We start from the raw sequence: 20958 nt of genomic DNA, 5'->3' as shown, positions 1-20958 counted from the left end.
AATAAAAAGGATTGTTCTGATGAAAATATTAAGCATGATGAACAACACCATCAAAACCCGCAGCATTAATAGGAAGGGATCTTTATATCTTAGATGAAAAACCTTATGGGAAGTGAAACAGTTTTCACATGAAACCTAAAAGGTGAAAGGGTGAAGGCGTATCTGAGAAGGGTGTTCCGTAGATGGAGTGCCACCACAGAAAATGCCCTAGCCAAGTTACCACCCGCCCCTCAGAAACAGGAGGATATTCAGAGGAGGGTCTCTGATGACAGCTTTGTGCAGAGGAAGGTGATCCTTTGAGATATCTGGATGTCTTGAGCATTCAAGTTCAGTCAGGGTCATAGCATTGCATGGTGTACAGCCACAATCTGAAAGAATGATGCAACTCGTCTGTATTTCTTGAGCAACAACACACAATAAACTGGTTTTGAAACTGAGGGAAATTCTAAGGTAATTTGGGATGCTGGCATTCTGAATTTGCAACAGGGAAATTGAGATAGTTCCTCAGAACCTCGCTTTAATGAGCATGGGGAAAGTGGCCTTACGGGATTCTTGTGTGTCACATCTATGCCCTGCACATTAGAGAGCATGTTAAGCTCTGCATGAAGTAATCTTTGCAGCACAACAGTCGCATGACAGTAGATAATGGAAGCCTTGAACCATATGATCAAATTTAATGCGTGGCAGCTACTAGGGAAGAAGAGAGTTGCCAGCATATTGTGCTGCTTCTGGGTTTTCTGATAAGTCAAAGGGATGCAGCTGCAGTTAATACATATGTGTTGTTTCTCCATGCTTAGAAAGAATAGACAATTTTTCCTGTATGCGATGGTACTTCAAAAACTCATATCCGTATTAAAATTGGTATATAGATAAAAAGTGTTTGTTTGTTTTGTGTTTGTTTATTTCAGAGTAGGGGAAAATTGAAGAGGAAAAATGTTCCCTTTTAGCATATAAACTAAACAGAAGGAGTTGAAGTATTTTCTCATTCTAAACTGAGGCCGTGTGTGTGTGTGTATGTGTGTGTTCTCCTGAGTAGTTTACTCCTCCCGCTGACTCCAGATAGAGGCAGGGTCATGTGAATCCAACAAAGTAGATATGTGGAGTCGATGGCCTCCAGTGCTGCTGGATTGCCTCTCCCATCTTCCCTGACTGCTGGACATGCTGGCTGGGGCTGATGGGAGCTGGAGTCCAGCAACATCTGGGTGATACCAGGTTCCCTGCTTTAGAGAGCGCCTCCTTCATTCTCTGCCTTTCTGCTCTGCAGAGTTAAAGCACTCTTGCAACTCCAGCTCCAGCTTTTTGTCAGTCGCAGCACAGGCTGAGCAGCTGTGCTCTCCCTCCTTTTGGAGGGCTGGTTCTACCTTCTCCATGCTTGCGGCAAAAAGTGGCCAAACCTGGGTCAGCCGTAAGGTGAACAGCTGAACAGAGGAGGCAGGAAAGCATGTGGAAAGGTGCTTTGCACTGCCTCTGTTGAAGCATAATGGATGATACAACTTCACTCTTGCCGTTTCTGCACCAAATTTGAAATTAAATTTTGCTCAGCTCTTTTTTTAATGCATTTGTTGATGTTTGTTTTTTCAGTTCTTCAAATGCCAAATGCAGAGTTTTGGCTTTTTTGACTAAGTTCCACTTTTTATTTTGTGTGTGTGTGTGTTTGTGTGTGTGCATATATATATATATATTCAAACAAAGGATGAGATTTTCCCTCGACTTCCAAGATAAAGTAATAGAAGCAATCAGGATACAAAAGGGATTTGCTGCTTTCTAGAAGAATGAAAACTTTTCTGATATCTTCTATAGATTTGGAACATTTTATTTTTCAATTATGATTAAGCATGAGTAGTCACAGGATTACAACAGCACTTTTAGTTAGCGCAAGATGAGATTACTTTAATCTGTTAAACTTGGAGTTTGAATTAAAGTTGAAGGGTGGAGGGGGAAATGGCTGCAATTAGATTGGTCAGTACGCTTGCCTTTTGGAGTTTGGGGGATTCAATTCATTTTGCAGAAAATAAGTTTTTGATTAATTTGCAGCAGTAATAGAATTTATGCTTCTGAATTAATGGCGAGTTAATTACCATACCAGTCCTTAGCCGAGAATGAATCACCAATTTGTGCTGTCTTGGTCTTGACTGTAGTCTTATTTTAACATGCTTTGAATCCTTTTTTTCTTGAGTTCATGGTCCTTTGGCCCTTGCAAGGGTTTAAAGCTTTCTGAAAGTCTCACAAGTTTTCTCTACTAGCATATACAATTACTATTGTCCAAGCCTTTAGGTTCCCAAGGCATGATGGATTCAATATCTTCTAAATATTCTTGTATTTTCCAGCTTCAGGCTTACTTGCAAAAACTCAATGTTTTTGTAACCAGGTTTCCTTTCCTTTAGCCCGGATTGAATATAACAGTTGAATAACAGCATCCAGTTAAATATTGGGCTGTAGCCCCATTTAAGGACTGAGTTTGCCAAGAGGTGTTAAATCTAAAAGAGTTGCTAATCCTGGCTCCCTCAAGCCAGTTTTCCACACCCAAATCAATGTAACTGTTTGAATGTGATAGCAGCTTACCTTCCCTGAACAGAGAAATGGGCAGGTTCTCCTCTTCCCAATTGATCAAGGAAGAGCAACCACTGGAGTGAATAAGAGAGAGAACCAATTCAGCAGTGTTCTCCTTCTCAAAACAATTTCATATTATTACCAAGGATAGGAAAACAGTGGTGATTGTGGGCTCCTTTCTTGGTTAGACTTGACAGGCAAAGGAAGACATGGGAGCTTCAAGAGGGATCTCCAGCCATCACCATTTCAGGGATGTAGAGAGTAATATACTATGAGGAAAAGCATGAGATTAGGGTTTTACCAGTCAGTGTAATATCTTTTTCTCCCCTCATCTTTCTCCGGTCCATATGTCCTAAATAGATACCTGGTCAATAAATGATAAAAGATGATTCCAGAACTTTTAGACTGGTTACCAAGGTTGCCTGTATCATTAGGCAAGGTGATTCATGTAGCAGATGTTTGGATAGAGCAGCGAATTGTCAATTATTTAGGTAGTGACTTTTATTTTCATCACAAGCATACACCTTTTTTTAATTATTTCCTGCCCTGAGCCATATTTGCTAACTTGTGTTAGTCAAGGTTCTGTAAAGAACTTTTTACATTTGAGTTCATGGTCTATAACGCATGGTTATTAGGCTTCCTATCCCACTTTAGAAGACAGGAGTGCCTGGCGTGCTCTGGTCCATGGCGTCACGAAGAGTCGGACACGACTAAACGACTAAACAACAACATCCCACTTTATCTTACCCTTCAGTATTCTTATTCCTTCTGTCCAATAAAAGAATCTCAGTCCGTATTATTGCAATTTCCAAAGGAATTTCCGTGTGGAGTCCAGAATTCTAAAAGTGGACTGCCATCCTCTCGTTCAGTCTCTGGTGCTTAAACTAACGGAGGTAATAAGTGTTGGGTTTTAGTTAGGATCGGTATCGCAAAGAGATTTCCTTTCTGCCTAATTAAGCTGTCTGCAAAGCAGGGGAGCAGCTCCAGAATGCCACATAGCTGGTAATTCTTTGGATGTACTTAGACAGGCTCTGTATGGAGCCCCTGTGACACGAAGAAAGAAAGCTAATTAATCGAGTGCTCTCTGTCATTCCCATCTGCTACCAAGAAGCAAAACAACGAAGGAGAAAGGGAAGTCTAAAATAGGTATTTTCAACAAACTGGAGTGATTCCTACGGTGAAGTGAATGGCTTGGTGTGTTTTATTTTAATTAACACTGCTGAATATTTTTGCTTCAGCTATTTGCATATCATTAGCAAGAATATTGTGCTTGCCGTTTGGTGACATTTCCCTGCACTTTGGGGAGCCGATGAGCGGCAAACAATGCCGTATTTCATGTTTCTCTTTCTCACCCAGCGATTTGCTCAGATTGTGCACTAGAGGGTAGGCTTGGAATTATAATGAGATTTTTTACAAGTACGTTCACAGAAGATGCAAGAGGTGCTGGACTGGCTGCATAGAAATTAAAAGACAGCTGCCAAGAAGGGCGGCAGTCCTTTTTCATCTTCTTGCTAACACCTTTATGACCTGGAGAGCACTTTCTACAAATAAAGTTCCATACAGTAAATACATTGCAAAGTGAATATTAATTGTCCTACTGACAACTAGCCTCATGGCAAAAAACAAGCTTGTCTCCTCTGGTGGTATGATGCATCTGTCATTGGTCTTGGGGTGTTGGTCCAGTAAGAGAGGTTAAGTTGTCATCCTTTGAGCACAGGATAATGAAAGAGAACATTTCACAAGGCTTCACTTGTTTGCAGTGTGTTTTAACGGCTCCTTCCGGATTCAGGTGCCAGTGGACCCTCATACCTACGGGACCGCCTCTCCTGGTATGCCCCACAAAGAAACCTACGGTCTGCAAATAAAAACATCCTGAAGGTCCCAGGCCTCAGAGAGGTTAGGCTGGCCTCAACTAGAGCCAGGGCCTTCTCGGCTGCAGCTCCAATCTGGTGGAACGCTCTGTCACAAGAGACTAGGGCCCTGCGGGACCTGACATCTTTCCGCAGGGCCTGCAAGACAGAGTTGTTCCACCAGGCCTTTGGTCAGGGCACAGCCTGACTCCCTCCTCTGGCAACCTGCACAGAGTTTTGCTTAATGGTTGCCATCAACTTGATTTTAATTAATTTTTATAATGAAATATTTTTAGAATGTTGGTTTATTTGATTGTTTGATTATTTGATTGTTGTTAGCCGCCCTGAGCCCGGCTTCGGCTGGGGAGGGCGGGATATAAATAAAATTTATTATTATTATTATTATTAGTGTGCCTCTGGTTTATGGACTGATTTAGCACGGCTCCCTGTAACGTTCGTAAGTGTGACTTGCAACTGGTACAAAAATACAAAATAAGTTGGGAAGAGGGGGTGTGAATGGCGAGGAGAGAGCCCTCCTTGAAAATGTAAAAAGAGAGAGTGCCTGACTCCTAAGACTCAAAGAAGCAATGCGTCCAGCTTTAAGCAATTTCGATAGGTTGACACCTTTACAACCTGGACACCAGAGAGTTTAAAGCATGTGGACAAGGCAGCTGGGACTCCCCCTGCCACCCACACTTGTCACTTCTCTCGTCTGCTGCCCCCTCAGCTGCCCTGGGCATGCAGAACACCAGGTGTATCCAGTAGCATGTGAAGGAGGAGGCAAGTGGCAGCAGGACTGGGCTGGAAAAGTCTTGTACGTGTCCCACTTAAGTGAGAGTTACAAAGAGTTTTGGTGTCTGTTTTGCACTACTGAGGAGAATTTCAAACCAGTGCTTGATGCTACTTGGGTCAGGGTCCTTGCATTCAAAGCAAATTAGCCTTTAAATTGTGCCTCAGGTAGCTTTTCAGAGTTTGGTCCGCTACTTGCCTTTGTAATTCCCTGCTTGTACACTTGGAAACAGTTGGCTTTTGTCGTTTTAAAAGAGTACACGTAAGCCGTTTTTGCTTTTTTACTTTAATGATACTTGATTTCTAAGTCACACGGGTAGCCTTCTTTGGCTGAAGAGTGGGGAAAATAAATAAATAAGAGCGAGTGGAGCCTTGTAGTTCCTCTCCCCCCCCCCAAATTAGGCATGCTTATTTCACCATATAAGATCTACATTTAAAGGCCTCTATCTTATTGCTTTGCCTAATTGGGCCCTGCATTTAAATATTCTGTTTGCCTGTGTTAGCCTTCCCCAATCTGTTGCCCTCCATATTTTGCTGTGATACAAGTCCCATCGTCCTTTGCTGGCTGGGGTTCATGGGAATTGTAGTTCAACAACATCTGGAGGCTACCGGACCAGGTTAGGAGGCTCAAATGTAGCCACAATCCAGCGCTGTGCTAGTTTAAGAGAAGACCCTTTTGCTTGGGTGCAGCCCTCAGTTTTTTGATGCCAGTTTTTTATATCCCAATTCCTCCTTGCTATTGAACTCAGTGGACCGTGCTTGCTTTTGCTCGCTTCTGTCTAATAGATATTTTAAAGGTTGTTTTGAAGATTTAAATTGAAACGTGTTCATTGACATCAGTCTATGCACATTCCGCACCCCCTGGTCATATGAAAAGATTCCTGCGCAGATTTATAGGGAGTATGTAAATTGCTCTACTTTAATTTTAGGAAAGTACTTGAAAATGGCAGGCATCATTGTTCCGTGTCAAGTGTGATAGAACAGTTTTTTATTGAAACTGCTAGGGAATTTTTGAGCACAGTTGAGCATTAAATCGGTCTCAAAGTTTTGAGCCCTGTAGTGCTGTTCAATATGTGTTATGTGCAGATAACCACCTCTAAATTATTTTCATGTTTAGCATATGAAAGCCGGTATGTCTTAGTACTACCTTTCTAATGAGCTAGCATGACTTGGGATGTACTTTAAATTTGAGGGAAGGGGCTGGCTTTTTTTAATAGTGAATTCCAATGGAGCCTGCAACAAAATTTTGCAGTCCATACAGAACTCCCTGTTCAAGATTCCAGTCACTCCATTCCATTGCCCCTCCCCTTTTCTGCCCTCAGACCCCCAACTGATCAGCATTCCATTGTCATTGAGCATGCTCAGTCCTCATTGGGCTGTTTGTGATTTTTTGCCCTCCCTCCGTGTGGGTTTTCCCCTTCACCAATTTCTTGTAGCTCTGAGAACCTCAGCATTCGTCAAAACCAGTTGATCATTCTTTGTGGATGGTGCTATTTTGGCTACATAAGAATTCACACTCAGAGAATAAAGATTGCTGTTGTCAAATATCAGGAGCAGCCGACATGGTGTCCTACAGATATTGTTGGACTCCAACTCCTATCAGCCAGCATGGATAGTGTTCAGGATTGATGGGAGTCATAGTCGAGTAACAACTTGAGGGCTCCCTGTTGCCTCCACCTGGTATATATTTTGATATGGACTTAGTGGTTTGCCACAGTTTCTGGATCCATCAGGAACACTCACAAGCTTGAACTCAGCCTGGCAGAAGCTTCTCCATAACATCTTCAAACAATTTGATTATAATCATGGTACTTTTGAGGTATCTAAATAATCTTACAGGGCTTGATTCAGGTTGATACATTTTCATCACCTGGCTTCTGTCTTAGGTGTATTCCTCATGACATGTTGACAGAGCTTGATATGGAACCCAAAATGGCCCTGTGTAGATGGGAGCTGGCTTGGTTCTTTATGGCAGAATGCCCTAAGATGTCCCCTTCCAGCCCCCAAAAGGGACCCTGCAGTTCCTAGAGCTAACATGTCCTACAAGACGCAGTCAGGGTATATATAGGACAGGCATAGGCAAACTCGGCCCTCCAGATGTTTTGGAACGACAACTCTCATCATCCCTGACCACTGGTCCTGTTAGCTAGGGATGATGGGAGTTGTAGTCCCAAAACATCTGGAGGGCCGAGTTTGCCTGTGCCTGGTATAGGGCAATAAGAGGTTCATACTGGACACAAGGCAAGGCGGGGAAAGGTTCAGGTTTGAGAGTTGTTAGGAAACCCCCTATTGCCCACACAGAGCTATAATTCATAGTGCGGTTTTAGTGTCAATCCCTCTTCCCAGGGCACTCTGGGAGCTGTAGCTCTGTGGGGGAATTGGGGTCTCCTAACAACTCTCAGCGCCCTTAACAAACTGCACATCTCATAATTCATGACAAAGTGGTATGATCCTGCTTTAAATGCATAGTGAAGATAGGGCCTTACTCGCAAGGCTAATGTTTGTGCTGCTTAAATGGAATTATGCTGTCTGCAACATTGTTCTTCGGTAGAGATTTAATTTATTTAGCACATTTGTGTCTATTTGAAACATTTCTACCCTGCCTTTTCTTCAGACAGAATCCACGTAAGCCCGCCCCCCCAATTTCAGGTTTATGCAACGTTCTCAAAGTGAGTACCAGTAAAGACAATTTCTAAACAATAATACTATAAATCATAATAAATACCAGGATGAAAGGAGGGGAAATCTAAAAAATGCAGAGATGGCCTGGAAGCCAATACTACATAGAACAGCAGATTAAAACCATTCATTGTGAAAGTAAGTTAGTCACTGTTTGGTAAAAGCCATTATTAAAATGCCTGGATGAATTGAGCAGTTTCTACTACATGATGCCTGACTCTTAGAAATGGGCATATCTGTGATTGCGTTTAGACATATCTTGCCTTAATATGCTGATATATGAACGATCCTTTTTTCCTGTGCACAAAGCCCCTTAGCTCCTCTTTTCCCACAAGGCAAACCAAGAAGTCTTCCATGTAGTTCTCCATCTCATCCAAAAAGGAAACATTAATAGCTTCTAAAGAAACCAGGCTATTAAATCATGGTTTGAAGTTGGGTTGCTGTTACGGCTTTTTCTGAAATTATTAACCATTGTTTCCTGGCTTGGATGAAACGGAAAACTATAGTTAATTGAAAACTTTCCAGTTTGCCAGCCTACGCAAAGAGAGGAGACAGTTGTTTTTGTGGACAAAAGGTTTGTTCATATCTGAGATTATTAATGTGATAGGTTCATTTAAACTCTCCTTATGGAGATCATTCGACAAAGGGTGTCATGCTCTCTCTGGTTGTGGGCCCAGTTGTAGTATGACAGAGTTCATCAGGGTTCCTGTTGCATAGGAAGCAATAAATGACATGAAAACCTTTTTGGGATCAAAATGGCCACAACTTTATTGATTGCAGATGCAAGAAGGCTTTGGCTTAGGCACTGGATATGTATCCTGGTTGCTGGATGACAACTTCATCAGGGTCAGTCTTGGGTTAAGCATCCCCACGTGACACATATCAAATACAGGTGACCCATGTTGTTGTTGTTTAGTCATGTCCGACTCTTCCTGACCCCATGCACCAGAGCACACCAGGCACTCCTGTCTTCCGCTCCCTCCCGCAGTTTGGTCACTCATGTTAGTAGCTTCGAAAACACTGTCCAACCATCTCGTCCTCTGTCGTCCCCTTCTCCTTGTGCCCTCAATCTTTCCCAACATCAGGGTCTTTTCCAGAGAGTCTTCTCTTCTCACGAGGTGGCCAAAATATTGGAGGCTCAGCTTCAAGATCTGTCCTTCCAGTGAGCACTCAGGGCTGATTTCCTTCAGAATGGATAGGTTTGATAATCTTGCAGTCCATGGGACTCTCAAGATTCCCCTCCAGCACCATAATTCAGCAGCATAAATTCTTTGGCGATCAGCCTTCTTTATACAGGTGACCCATACAGAATGCCAAATGGGGAGTTCTGTGTCCTGTTAGCCCTTGTCTGGACATACAGACAAACCCCTTTACTGCGGGGTACCCTGATGCTTTGGTCCTGGGGACAGAGGGTAAGTTTCCTCCCCCCACCACCTGATTAGACTAAAGATGCAACCCAACTGCTTTTCCCGCCAACAAGCTGTGACAGTTGCATGGAGGTAGGCAAAACCTCCAAACCAGCCCAATTGGTCTGCAGGCAAATTCCTCCCTGACCCTGAATAAGGCGACGAAGCCACTCCACAGCAAGGTCACACACCTGCTTACCTTTAGGTGAGGACAAAATTATACAAGGCCGGAGGGTGGGATGTCTGATGCTGCTTGGAGGCTATGCAGTCAGTTTTTATGATTTGGAGACGGACCTGAGTGGAAGCAGGCTTACCGAGGTCTTGTCTCCAAATTTCCACCCAGCAGCCTGGGCTCTAATTGGCCAGTTTAAATTCAAAAGAGGTAGAGGATTCCTATCACTCCCTGCGGCTAGCTGGGGTTGATGATGCCAGCGAGCCAGCCTACCACACAGGAACTTTTCCCTTGCCCACAGCCATACTGGGCCACAGCTACCACTGCTGTCAAGAACGATTATTGGTCTTTCTCACTTGCCTTGCTTCCAAGAATTTCCTCAGGCACAAATCTTAATCCTTAAGTAGATTTGTATGTGAATTAAGATATAAGACGGTTTCTATGAGAATTAAAACACATATGTGACTTGATAACTTTTGTTGTTGTATTTTTGAAGGTGTTGATTCCGACCGATAGGTGGGTGAACTGCCCGACCAATGCTATGCGGTTAATTGTGCCAGTGTGGTGTAGTGGTTAAGAGCGGTGGACTCGTAATCTGGTGAACCGGGTTCGCTTCCCCGCTCCTCCACATGCAGCTGCTGGGTGACCTTGGGCTAGTCACACTTCTCTGAGGTCTCTCAGCCTCACTCACCTCACAGAGTGTTTGTTGTGGGGGAGGAAAGGAAAGGAGAATGTTAGCCACTTTGAGACTCCTTCGGGTAGTGATAAAGCGGGATATCAAATCCAAACTCCTCCTCCTCTTCTTCTTCTTCTTCTTCTTCTTCTTCTTCTTCTTCTTCTTCTTCTTCTTCTTCTTTCTCTGTTGCACTGGTACAGAGAGAGGTGCTCAGGGACATTTTTAAAAAGGCAGTTTTAGACATAGCCCAACAAGAAACAGCATCCACATAATGGGAAAACAGATGACAGAAACAAGTATGTTTAATGTGTAATCTCTGCCAGTGTAAATTGGAACAGATGAGCTTGAATCGCTTTTGCTAACAGCTCATCTATTTTATACATGGATTTCCTTGGCAATAATGTGTGTTAGGCTAAAAGTGACTACTATAATAATTTCTGTTGTATGCGATAATAATCTTTCCTGCTTTCCTTCATTTTACTATTGTGCAAATAGTAAAGAAAAACAGTAGCAGTTCCCTGGGGTAAGGCTCCAAAGCCCAGATACCTTAACTATGCAAGGTGTTTACACCAAGCAGAGTTTTGATTAAATACCTGCATCACATTTCTAACAAGCAATTTTCTGTTGGATTTATTTTGTTTTATCTGCTAGATTTCGACTTCAGCGTGCCAGGCTCCATGAAGCTCCACAATCTTATTTCTAAGCTGAAGAAATGGATCAAAATTCTCGAGGCAAAAACAAAGCAGCTTCCCAAGTTCTTCCTCATAGAGGAAAAGTGCCGATTCCTGAGCAACTTCTCGGCCCAAACAGCCGAAGTGGAAATTCCTGGAGAGTTCCTTATGCCAAAGCCGACACATTATTACATCAAGATTGCACGGTAAATCCAGGGTTGAAAGCTAAGGCTGGGAAGTGCACTAGTTATACGTACCAGAACTTCTTGGGTTAGTTCCAGGCTAAGGTAGCTGAACGTAGGTCACTAGTAGGTCACTGGCTCCCGGTGGAGCACAAGGTCAGATTTAAGGTGCTGGTTTTGACCTTTAAAGCCCTTCACGGCCTAGGACCCTCATATCTACGGGACCGCCTCTCCCGGTATGCCCCGCGGAGGACCTTAAGGTCCATAAATAGCAACACCCTAGAGGTCCCGGGCCCTAAGGAAGTCAGATTAGCCTCAACCAGAGCCAGGACTTTTTCAACACTGGCTCCGGCCTGGTGGAACGCTCTGCCTCATGAGACCAGGACCCTGCAGGATCTGATTTCTTTCCGCAGGGCCTGTAAGACAGAGTTGTTCCGCCTGGCCTTTGGCTTGGAGTCAATTTGATTCCCTCCCCCTCTTTCTTTTTTCCTTTCTCCTCCTGTGATGAGGCTGCATTTTAATGTTTTTAATGTTTTAATGTTGTATTTTAATCTTGTTTTTAAGTTGTACTCATTCAACTTTTTTTATTATTGGTTGTTAGCCGCCCTGAGCCCGGCCTTGGCTGGGGAGGGCGGGGTATAAATAAAATTTATTATTATTATTATTAGGAGGAAGACTAGTTAGTCATAAATTAACTTCAGTGATTCCCTGGGAACCTAAGTTCAACTAACTTTGTCTGGATCCAACCCAAAATTAACCTCTCCATTTTCCTGGGTTTCTCTGTTCTCCAGACACAATCATCTGGGGCCTGAAACAGTTTCTGCCACCATATTTGGTCGGGTTTACAGACGAATTAATGGAAGACGAGCAGGAGAGCCACGCCACACATCTAAAGCACACGACTTCCCCCAGAGAATCCTGGGAATTGTAGTTTCCTTCTCACAGATCTACAGTTCCCAACACCTTTAACAAATCACAGCAATGTGTGCTGCACAGGAATTTAAAGTGACACAGGCTGTACTCAAAGGCTTGTGATCTAAAGATAGATTACAAAAGAAAGTAAAAGGATAGCACCACACATCATATCTCCTGTTGCCAGGCTCCTAAGGGTGTGCTAACATTGTTTTACCCTAGTTTTTAGCTGATATTTTTACCAAGAAGTTTAACTGCAGCCTTAAGTGTCGGTTTTGTTTAGATGTGTTGTTTTTTGTTGCATTTATAAATATACACTCTTTCCCTATCCTGCTCTGAGAGATTTTAGGTTGAAAGGTAGAATACAAATCCCATAAATAAATAGAAAATGCAGTGTAAACAAATAGCTACAGTTAACAGATCTGGGGGAAAAAGTACGATTTTGCCTTATGCTCCATGAGAAGTGTAATATTTCGGTTTTGGAGCATTTCTGTTTCCTGACAATTTCTTTTCCTTAGGAGGCAAAATTGCAGACTAACCTTTTTTCCTCCATGCATTGATTAAAATTTGGTGGACGCACCAAGGGTTGAACAAAATTGGCCTTCCCTGTCTTGAGCCATTAGTTTCCTACTTTTTTTCTTTTTTCTTTTCATTTCAAGGCCTGATTATCTACTTTGGTGTCTTGCCAGGGATTAGTCAGATGTTCCCAAGGGCTCCCAACAGCAGTGTGCATCTGCATGGTTGATTCTTTCCAAGGCGAGAGAAACTAAGCCTGCCAACAGGAAGGCATTCTGTCCTTTATAGAGTCCTGACTAACAAGCAACTACTTTTTAGTGTGTGGGAGCCGATATGTTGTTTTTAAAATCCCTCCTACACAGTCATGAAAGCTGAGCTCGGCCATTTCCTGCAGGGGCAAAGACAGAGACCGCAGAGAGAGCACCTTTACGAAAGTTTACGGACCAAGGGTTCAGAGCTGTTGATTTTAAGTGGCTGGTACCACGCTCTCAAACCCTGTGCTAGATGTATCTCTTTGTCATTCTAGAATAGCACTTGTGAGATCTGGGTGCAAACCTATGGTTTGCTGGGGAAGGGCCATAGCTCAGTGATAGAGCATCTGCCTTGCCAGCTGAAGGTGCCAGCTTTGACCCCTGGCATCTCCAGGTAGAGCTGAGAAAGGCTCCTGTTCATAATCCTGACAGCCACTGCCAGTCAGCGTAGGCGATACTGAGCTACATTGACCAATGGTCTGACTTCCTAGATTGACCAATAGGCAGCTTCCTGTATTCCTATGTTGGGAGTCACAACGGCGATCTAAAGGACCCTTTGCATAAATTGAAGCCACTTTATTTCCCCACTTGTATGCTGCCTTTCCATGATGCAGTCAATCTTAAAAGGGGGCTTACAAATAAAAATAGCAAAAGAATCCCAACAGTAAAACAAAAGAATCCCAACAGTAAAACAAAATAGTAGTGAAAGTAGCATTAACAGCAGCAGTATCAATCATAATTTTGCGTTTTGTCCTGGGTTTTCTTCCCTGCCAAAATTTCGAATATCATTAACTATAGGTATTGTCTGAAATAGAAATAGCATCTTTGGAAGTACATTTTTTTTTATAGCAGAAATTTTGCCCAACAGTGACAATTGCATTCTGCTCCAAATTTGCATATCTTTTTTGATTTCTTTCCAAACCTTTACACAGTTATCATTAAAGATATTATTATTATTATTATTCGCCGTTAACCATATCTCCAGGTATTTCACTTCCTTTTCACTCTTTATACTACTGAGTCTTTCTAGGTCTTTCATGAGTTAACCATCCATATTTTTGACTAACATTGTTTTTTGAATAGCAAGGACCCAGTATTATCTCTCTTGGCTCTTGAAAGAGATTTAAATCCCACCCTTGTTCCCAAGGAGCTGTTAGCTCTGCTGCTTGCAGCAGCCAGACTCAAAATTGCCTTACGCTGGACATCTGCATCAATTCCCTCTAGTGGAATTGTTTGGGAGAGTATGGGACACAGCCTTGGCCGAGCATTTAAACCATCACAGGAGGGTTTTTAAAACAAGACCATTTTGATGTGAGATGGTGACCATTCATATGCTTTATAAATAAAAATAGTGCACTGCATAGGCCCACAACAATACACATCTCTCCGTGGCAAGGCCACCTTACCAGTATGTGGCTCTTGCTTCCAAACTGTCCCATTGCAGAATCTTATTTTATTATGATGTCTGCAGAAGTATGCTGAGATTTCTGTTTATTTTATTTCCAGCTGCAGTAATGTGCTCCATACATTTTTTGTTTCCTTGTTGTTCTTGAAAACTTAAAAAAGCACTTTTTTAAAAGAAGAAGAAAAGCAGCAACAACGAAGTAAAAAGTAAATAAATACTCACCTGAATGAAGCAATCTTGCTTAAAAGTGAGATAAACGATCTTCCAGCCATACAGGATGGAAGGGGAGGAGAGGTCTTTGCCAGTTCCTCCCAGCTGCTGCCCATCACACGACAGCGCACACCATTCGGGAGGGTTCCCCCAGGCTGTTGAGAGCAGCCGGGGTGAGGGAGGGAGCAGGAAGGCTCTCTTTTTTTCAGCAGAACTTTGCCTGCGGTTTTTGAGGTTGAGAGCCTAAGAATTTTATTTTTGGCGTGAGCCAAGATCTAAAACAGGCCTACCCATCAGTCCAAACGTACAGGAAGCTGCCTTGAACCAGGTTAGATGACAGCTGCTTTCATGGGCCCTGACTCCTCGGGCGCTCAGGCAGAGGTACCTGCTGCCACCTCCTGCTCCCTGGTCCCCTATCTGGAGATGCCAGGGATTGACCTGGGAACCCTTCTTCTCGCAAAACAGGTGCTCAGCCGCTGAGTTGGCTCCACCTCCACCACTGCTCAGTGCTCATATGGAGCAATGGATTGTAAAAAGTGCTCGGAGTGGGCGTGACTAGCGTAGGTTCATTAATTTAGCGCATCTGTTGTTGCGTGGAATGTAGTTAGATGCAGTCTTCAGTTCTGTGTGCTGCAGGTAGATAAATTGACAGGTTGGAAAAGGTTCAGAGAAGATGGTTCAGAGGGTATGGAAGGTGTATCCTGTGAGGAATGGTTCAATGGATTATTCAGGCTTGAAGAAGACAAGGCCGAGTGAGGCCATGCACAGGTACCACCAAATTGGAATAACTTGGAGCATGAGACTCTTAATATCAGGGTTGTGGGTTTGGCCCTGTATATCTGAAGGAGTGTCTCCACCCCCATTGTTCAGCCGAGACATAGAAGGCACCAAGGGCCTTCTGGCTGTTACCTCGCTGTGAGAAGTGAAGTTACAGGGAACCAGGCAGAGGGCCTTTTCAATAGTAGTAAGAAGAAGAAAAAGAAGAATAATTTATTATTTGTACCCCGTCCATCTGGCTGGGTTTCCCTAGCCACTCTGGGCGGCTTCCAACAAAAGATTAAAAATACATTAAAACATCAGTTGTTAAAAACTTCCCTAAACAGGGCTGCCTTCAGATGTCTTCTAAAAGTCATATAGTTGTTTATTTCCTTGACATCTGATGGGAGGGCGTTCTACAGGGCAGGCACCACTACCGAGAAGGCCCTCTACCTGGGTCCCTGTAACTTCGCTTCTCTCAGTGAGGGAACTGTCAGAAGGCCCTCGGCGCTGGACCTCAGTGTCTGGGAGATGAGTAACTGTATAACCTTTAGAAGACATCTGAAGGCAGCCATGTGTAGGAAAGCTTTCGGTGTTATGTTTTATTATGTTTTTATATATGTTGGAAGCCACCTAGAGTAGCTGGAGCAACCCAATCAGATGTGCGGGGTACAAATAATAGAATTATTATTATTATTAAGCCCCATGTTGGGCAAAGGATTCCTGCATTGGAGGTGGTTGGACTAATTGATCCACATGGTCCCTTCCAATTCTGTGGTTCTTTGATTCTACAGTACCTGTAGGGCTGTCACGCAGAGGGCAAAGACTGGTGGTAGAGCAACTGCTTTTATTGTGAAAGGTCCCAGGATAGCATTTTCTGGTTGGGCTGGGAGGGAGACATCTGTCTGTGACCCTGGAGAGACACTGCCAGTCAGTGTAGACAGTATGGAGCTAGATGGACCAGTGATTTAAGGCTCCCAGGGCAGGGCTATATTTAATGGCTAAAATGTTAGAGAAACGTCTTAATGGTAAGATCAGTACACCAGTGGAACCAATTGCCATAGATTTTCCTGTGCTGGAGGTTTTGTAAGCAGATGTTGGGCAGCCATCTGTTAGGGTTTCTCTCTCTCTGGATTTTCCTACATCAAGCATGTGGTTAGATTAGATGGCTTGCAAGACACACACATACACACACACACACACACACACACACACACACACACACACACTGCAGCTGTGTGATTTTTCTGTCGGCCTTGTTGAGTATATGTTGGGCTGCAAGTAATGGGCCGGATTCAGCTTGGTGGGTTGAGAAGTTGTGCAGAATTAGAATTAAGCCATTTTAAAAAGAGAATGGATTTATTTTCTGCCTTTCAAGACCACTTTGGATACATTTCAGTTTAGCTCCTCCATGTGTACTTGAGAGAGATTTTGGGGAAGGGTGTGTGTGTGGCAGTATCAGCAGCAGTGGATGACCTTTAAACTTCTGTAACTGCTCTCAAATCTGAAGCATCCCATTGCATGCTCAGTCTTCTGCTCTCGTCGTGGTTTCACTGACAGTAATATGGAAATCAGAACCAAGCTACACCAAGCGACTTGGTTTTGTTGTTTCTGTCTATTGAAAAAATCATTTCTCAGTCAATTTGGAGAAGACAAAAGATGCTGGAAGCTTTTCATACATAATACCAGTCTTGGCTGAGCTGCGTAATAGAAAATGTAGCAGCATCATTATAAAAATTCATAATGAGAATGTTAGTTTTACAAAAACTCAGCCGCTAATATGCTTCATTTTGTTAGCTTTAAGTATGGCATTTCAGGGTCTCCCCCCCTTTTTAAAAAAATCTTAGCTTTCATCTTGGAGGAACGAAATGAAGCTTTAGACTTTGAAAGCTCAGGTGCTTTTATCTCTTTCTCTTTCTCTCTTCCCCACCCCCTTGATAGGTTTATGCCCAGAGTGGAGATAGTACAAAAGCATAACACTGCAGCCAGAAGACTCTATATCCGAGGTCATAATGGAAAGATTTACCCGTATCTCGTAATGAACGACGCTTGCCTGACAGAGTCACGCAGAGAGGAACGAGTATTACAGCTCCTTCGCCTCCTCAACCCCTGTTTGGAGAAGAGGAAAGAAACCACAAAGAGGCATCTCTTTTTCACAGGTAGGTATGGGTGCAGCGAGCTGTTCCTAGGATTTCAAACAAGGAGCTCTAAAGGATCATACGCCTTCAAGTGCCTTGAATAACTTTTTGTTATGCGCAACCTCAAGATGTGTTGAGAAGACAAGTCCTGAGTTCCGAAGGGTCCCCTGGTACGCCAGCTGTCAGTCCTCTGGCTGGAAGGATGCAAGGAATCCTTTCCCAGACTCTGGTTCACGCTGAGGTTTGAATACAAAAAGAAGCAGCGGGAGTTTCTCCTGCTCTTTCTTAATGGCGCAGAGAAGAGAAGACTTCAACATCCCAAGCCCTTTGCACTCGTCAGAGGGCTTGCTCAAAGGAGAAGTGGAGTCTTCTTCCACTTGCTCTGCAGTTTGGAGCAGGAAAGAAACAGCAGGAGCCTTTCCTGCTATTTTTCTCCATCCCTCCGTGCAGCTAAGAAGTCTTGCGCTCTCCAAAGCCCTCTGCAACTGCCCACAGACCAGGGTGGGCGTTGCTTGTGAAAACGAGTAAGAGCTGGCTTGTAAGCCAAGCCAACATTTGTGCACCGTTGCTCATTCACCTTGATCCCTCTACTACATAGCAGAGAGGCTCCCTCAGTGGCAGGAGTGGGGGACCTGTGGCCTACCAGATATTGCAGGACTACGGCTGCTATCATCTCTGACCTTTGTCCTATGCTGTCTGAGGCAACCACGCAAAGCCACAGTCATGTAGCTCGAATGGCAGAGCATGAGACTCTTAATCTCAAAGTTGTGGGTTCAAGCCCCATGTTGGACAAAAGATTCCTCCATTGTAGGGGGTTAGACTAGATTATCCTAGGAGTTCCAACAGTTCTATGATTCTAATTAAAGGAGCGTATGATGCGACTTACCTGTACTACTGTTACTAATTATTGTAAAAAAGATAAAGGTCCCCTGGATGGTTAAGCCCAGTCAAAGGGGACTATGGGGTTGCGGCACTCATTTTGCTTCAGGCCAAGGGAGCCGGTGTTTGTCCGCAGACAGCTTTCCGAGTCATGTGGCCAGCATGAATAAACTGCTTCTGGCACAATGGGACACCATGACGAGTGCCAGAGAGCACAGAAATGCCGTTTACCTTCCTGCCGCAGTGGTACCTATTTATCTACTTGCACTGGTGTGCTTTTGAACTGCTAGGTTGGCAGAAGCTAGGATAGAGCAACTGGAGCTCACCCCGTCACGGGGATTTGAACTTCCGACCTTCTGATTGGCAAGCCCAAGAGGCTTAGACCACAGCACCACCCGCGTCCCACTAATTATTGTATCCAATGTTAGTCATACTCGGGAGTCAACCCATCTGACTGAACGGACATGATGGTGAACATTGGTCCATTAATTTCATTGGGTTTTCCCTGAGTACGACTTGGTTGTATATAAGAACAGAATGAGAGCCTTTGGCTGGTGACGCATCAGGTATAAAGCGGAGCTAAAGGCACCCCGGCAGAGCCTTAGTGAAGCGGGAATAACCTTGTCGCTGAAAGTCGCTTCCTCTCTGCTTGCCAGGCCTTTCCTCTCTAGTTGCTGCCGTTCTCCCGAGCCTCCCATAGTTTTGAGCCAGGGTTGGGCTTTCTTCTTTCGGAACGAAAAATTGTGCTTCACGGCATAATCGGATAAAGCGAGCGTGTCAGCAGTAGGTGGATTTTTATCTGAGCAGAAATTATCCTTGTCTCTGACATAAAAGTGAGCAGAGTAGCCCACGACTCTCCAGATTTGCAGCTGGCGTGGTGTAGCAATGGGAGGCTTGAAATCCTGTTCAGGGTAATACAGCTCTTCATTGAGAAATGCCTTTGTGGGGCCTGGCGTCTAGTACAAACAAATGGTTCTTTCTTGTGAGTTCTCTTTCATAGCAGAGCTCTTGAGTGTGCCGAGAGTGGACGACGAGTGCCACTTGACACACTTCAGGCCGAACATCACGGCAGTGGGAGAACTGATGTCTACATACTTTGCCAGTCCCAAATCTGCTTCGATGTAGAAGGCTTCTTCTTCTTGCAAACCCTTTTCTCCTTGCGCTTGTTGCTCATGAGGCACCATAAGTGAACAGGGTATTTCAGTCCTGTGGTGGAGCCCAAGCTCAGGTTTCTTATAATTATTATTATTTATTTATTTGATTTATATACCCCTAGGGTGGAGTACAACATAAAAAACCCTATTTTATGGAGCATAATAATAGTATCCTCATAAAATAATAATAATAGTCATCATCGTCCCCACATTTAGCAGGTCATAGATTATTTAAGGGCCAAAGGCCTGGGTAAAGAGGAATGTTTTTGCCTAGCACCTAAAGACATGTAATGATGGCACCAGGCAAGCCTCTCTGGGGAGAGCATTCCACAGTCGGGGAGCCACCACAGAAAAGGCTCGTTCTCATGCCACCACCCTCCAATCCTCTCAGGAAGGGAGGACATAGAGGAGGGTCTTGGATGACAAACGAAGGGTCCGTGTCAGTTCATATGGGGAGAGGCAGTCCTTAAGATATTGAGGTCCTGACCCGTGTAAAGTTGTAACATCCCCCTTTGTAGAATGGTTTGCAGCAAAGAGAAGTTTTAACAGGGATTCCTCTGCCTAGATAGGGCCTGGTGTGCATCTTAATGTATGGCTGGGAAAGACTTGTGTCTGAGACCCTTGAGAGAGCCACCGCCAGGCTGCAAAGACAGTACAGTCATACCTCATGTTACGTTTGCTTCTGGTTGTGCGTTTTCAGGTTGTATCCCATGGCAACCCGGAAGTAACGGAACGGGTTACTTCCAGGTTTCGCCGCTCATGCATGCGTAGACGCGCAAAATAACATTATGCGCATGCGCAGAAGCAACGAATCATGACCCACGTGTGCGCAGACGTGGGTTGCGTTCTTTTCAGGTTGCAAACAGGCCTCCAGAACGGATCCCGTTTGTAACCAGAGGTACCACTGTAGTCAGCTAGATGGACTGATGATTTGACTCTGCATAAGACAGCTTCCAATAGTCCAGCAATGGGTGGGGAACCTTTATGGCCAGATCCTATAACTAGATAACTGGTGGGGAATCCAGCAGGCCAGATATTTATTGTTACCCACCGCCGTTAGCCAATTTTGACAACCCACCAGTCAATCCACTGCTGTTATCTGCTGGCACAGGGCTGGCAAAGCTTCTTTCTCCAGGGATCAGTTCCACAACTGAGCTCCCCAGGGAAATCTCAGTCACATAACCAATCCAGCAGGCTTGGTTGGCCTTGCCTTTAAAACTGCTATCTGCAGGATCGGGGTCATGATCAAGTTCCCCACAGGGAACCTGGTTGTGCAGTTGATCCAGCCACATCTCTGCTTGCCCCGCACCTGACACCATGTATGACATTGGGTGTGGGGCAGCTGCAAGTGGTTTGGGGAAAACAGCTTGTGGGCCAAATTGAGACCTTTGCTGGGCCAGATTTGGCCTGCGAGTGAGAGGTTCCTAACCCCTGTCCTATGGCAAGATTGAGGAACACGTGAGCCAACTCCTACTAGCCCTAGCCAGGGATTTTACCATGGCAGCATCTGGGGGACTATTTGAACATCTGGATTTTTGACCTTGGCAAAGACAACAAAGGACAAGCAAGGATAACAAGGGACTAATGTGAAATGCAGTTATTTTATGCAGTTAGGCTTGAGTTTCAGCTAGCCAAAAGGGTTACACAAAGGTTTCACAGGGAAGGTTTAAGTTTTGGGTTAATCTCTTACTCAATTAAATGGTTGGTTGGTTGATTATTAAATCTGCAGACATTTGCATATGAGGAAAAAAGCCCAAAAGTT

At 44.1% G+C, this 20958-nt stretch overlaps 1 protein-coding gene across 3 annotated transcripts in view; it reads left to right on the top strand.

Moving 5' to 3' along the window:
* Window positions 1-20958, top strand: part of TRRAP (transformation/transcription domain associated protein) — a 153491-nt gene that overhangs the window by 122268 nt on the left and 10265 nt on the right. For all 3 annotated transcript variants that reach the window (XM_083584841.1, XM_083584840.1, XM_083584839.1), the window contains 2 exons: window positions 10774-10999; window positions 16967-17184. In XM_083584841.1, coding sequence (XP_083440967.1) covers window positions 10774-10999; window positions 16967-17184 — 444 coding nt within the window. The remainder of the gene's footprint in view (window positions 1-10773; window positions 11000-16966; window positions 17185-20958) is intronic.

The sequence above is a fragment of the Podarcis filfolensis genome, assembly GCF_964270895.1.
Source record: "Podarcis filfolensis genome assembly, chromosome: 14".
NCBI classification, from domain to species: Eukaryota; Metazoa; Chordata; class Lepidosauria; order Squamata; family Lacertidae; genus Podarcis; species Podarcis filfolensis.
The sequence above is the reverse complement of the archived record's forward strand: the minus strand, read 5'-3'. Positions and strand labels throughout refer to the sequence as shown.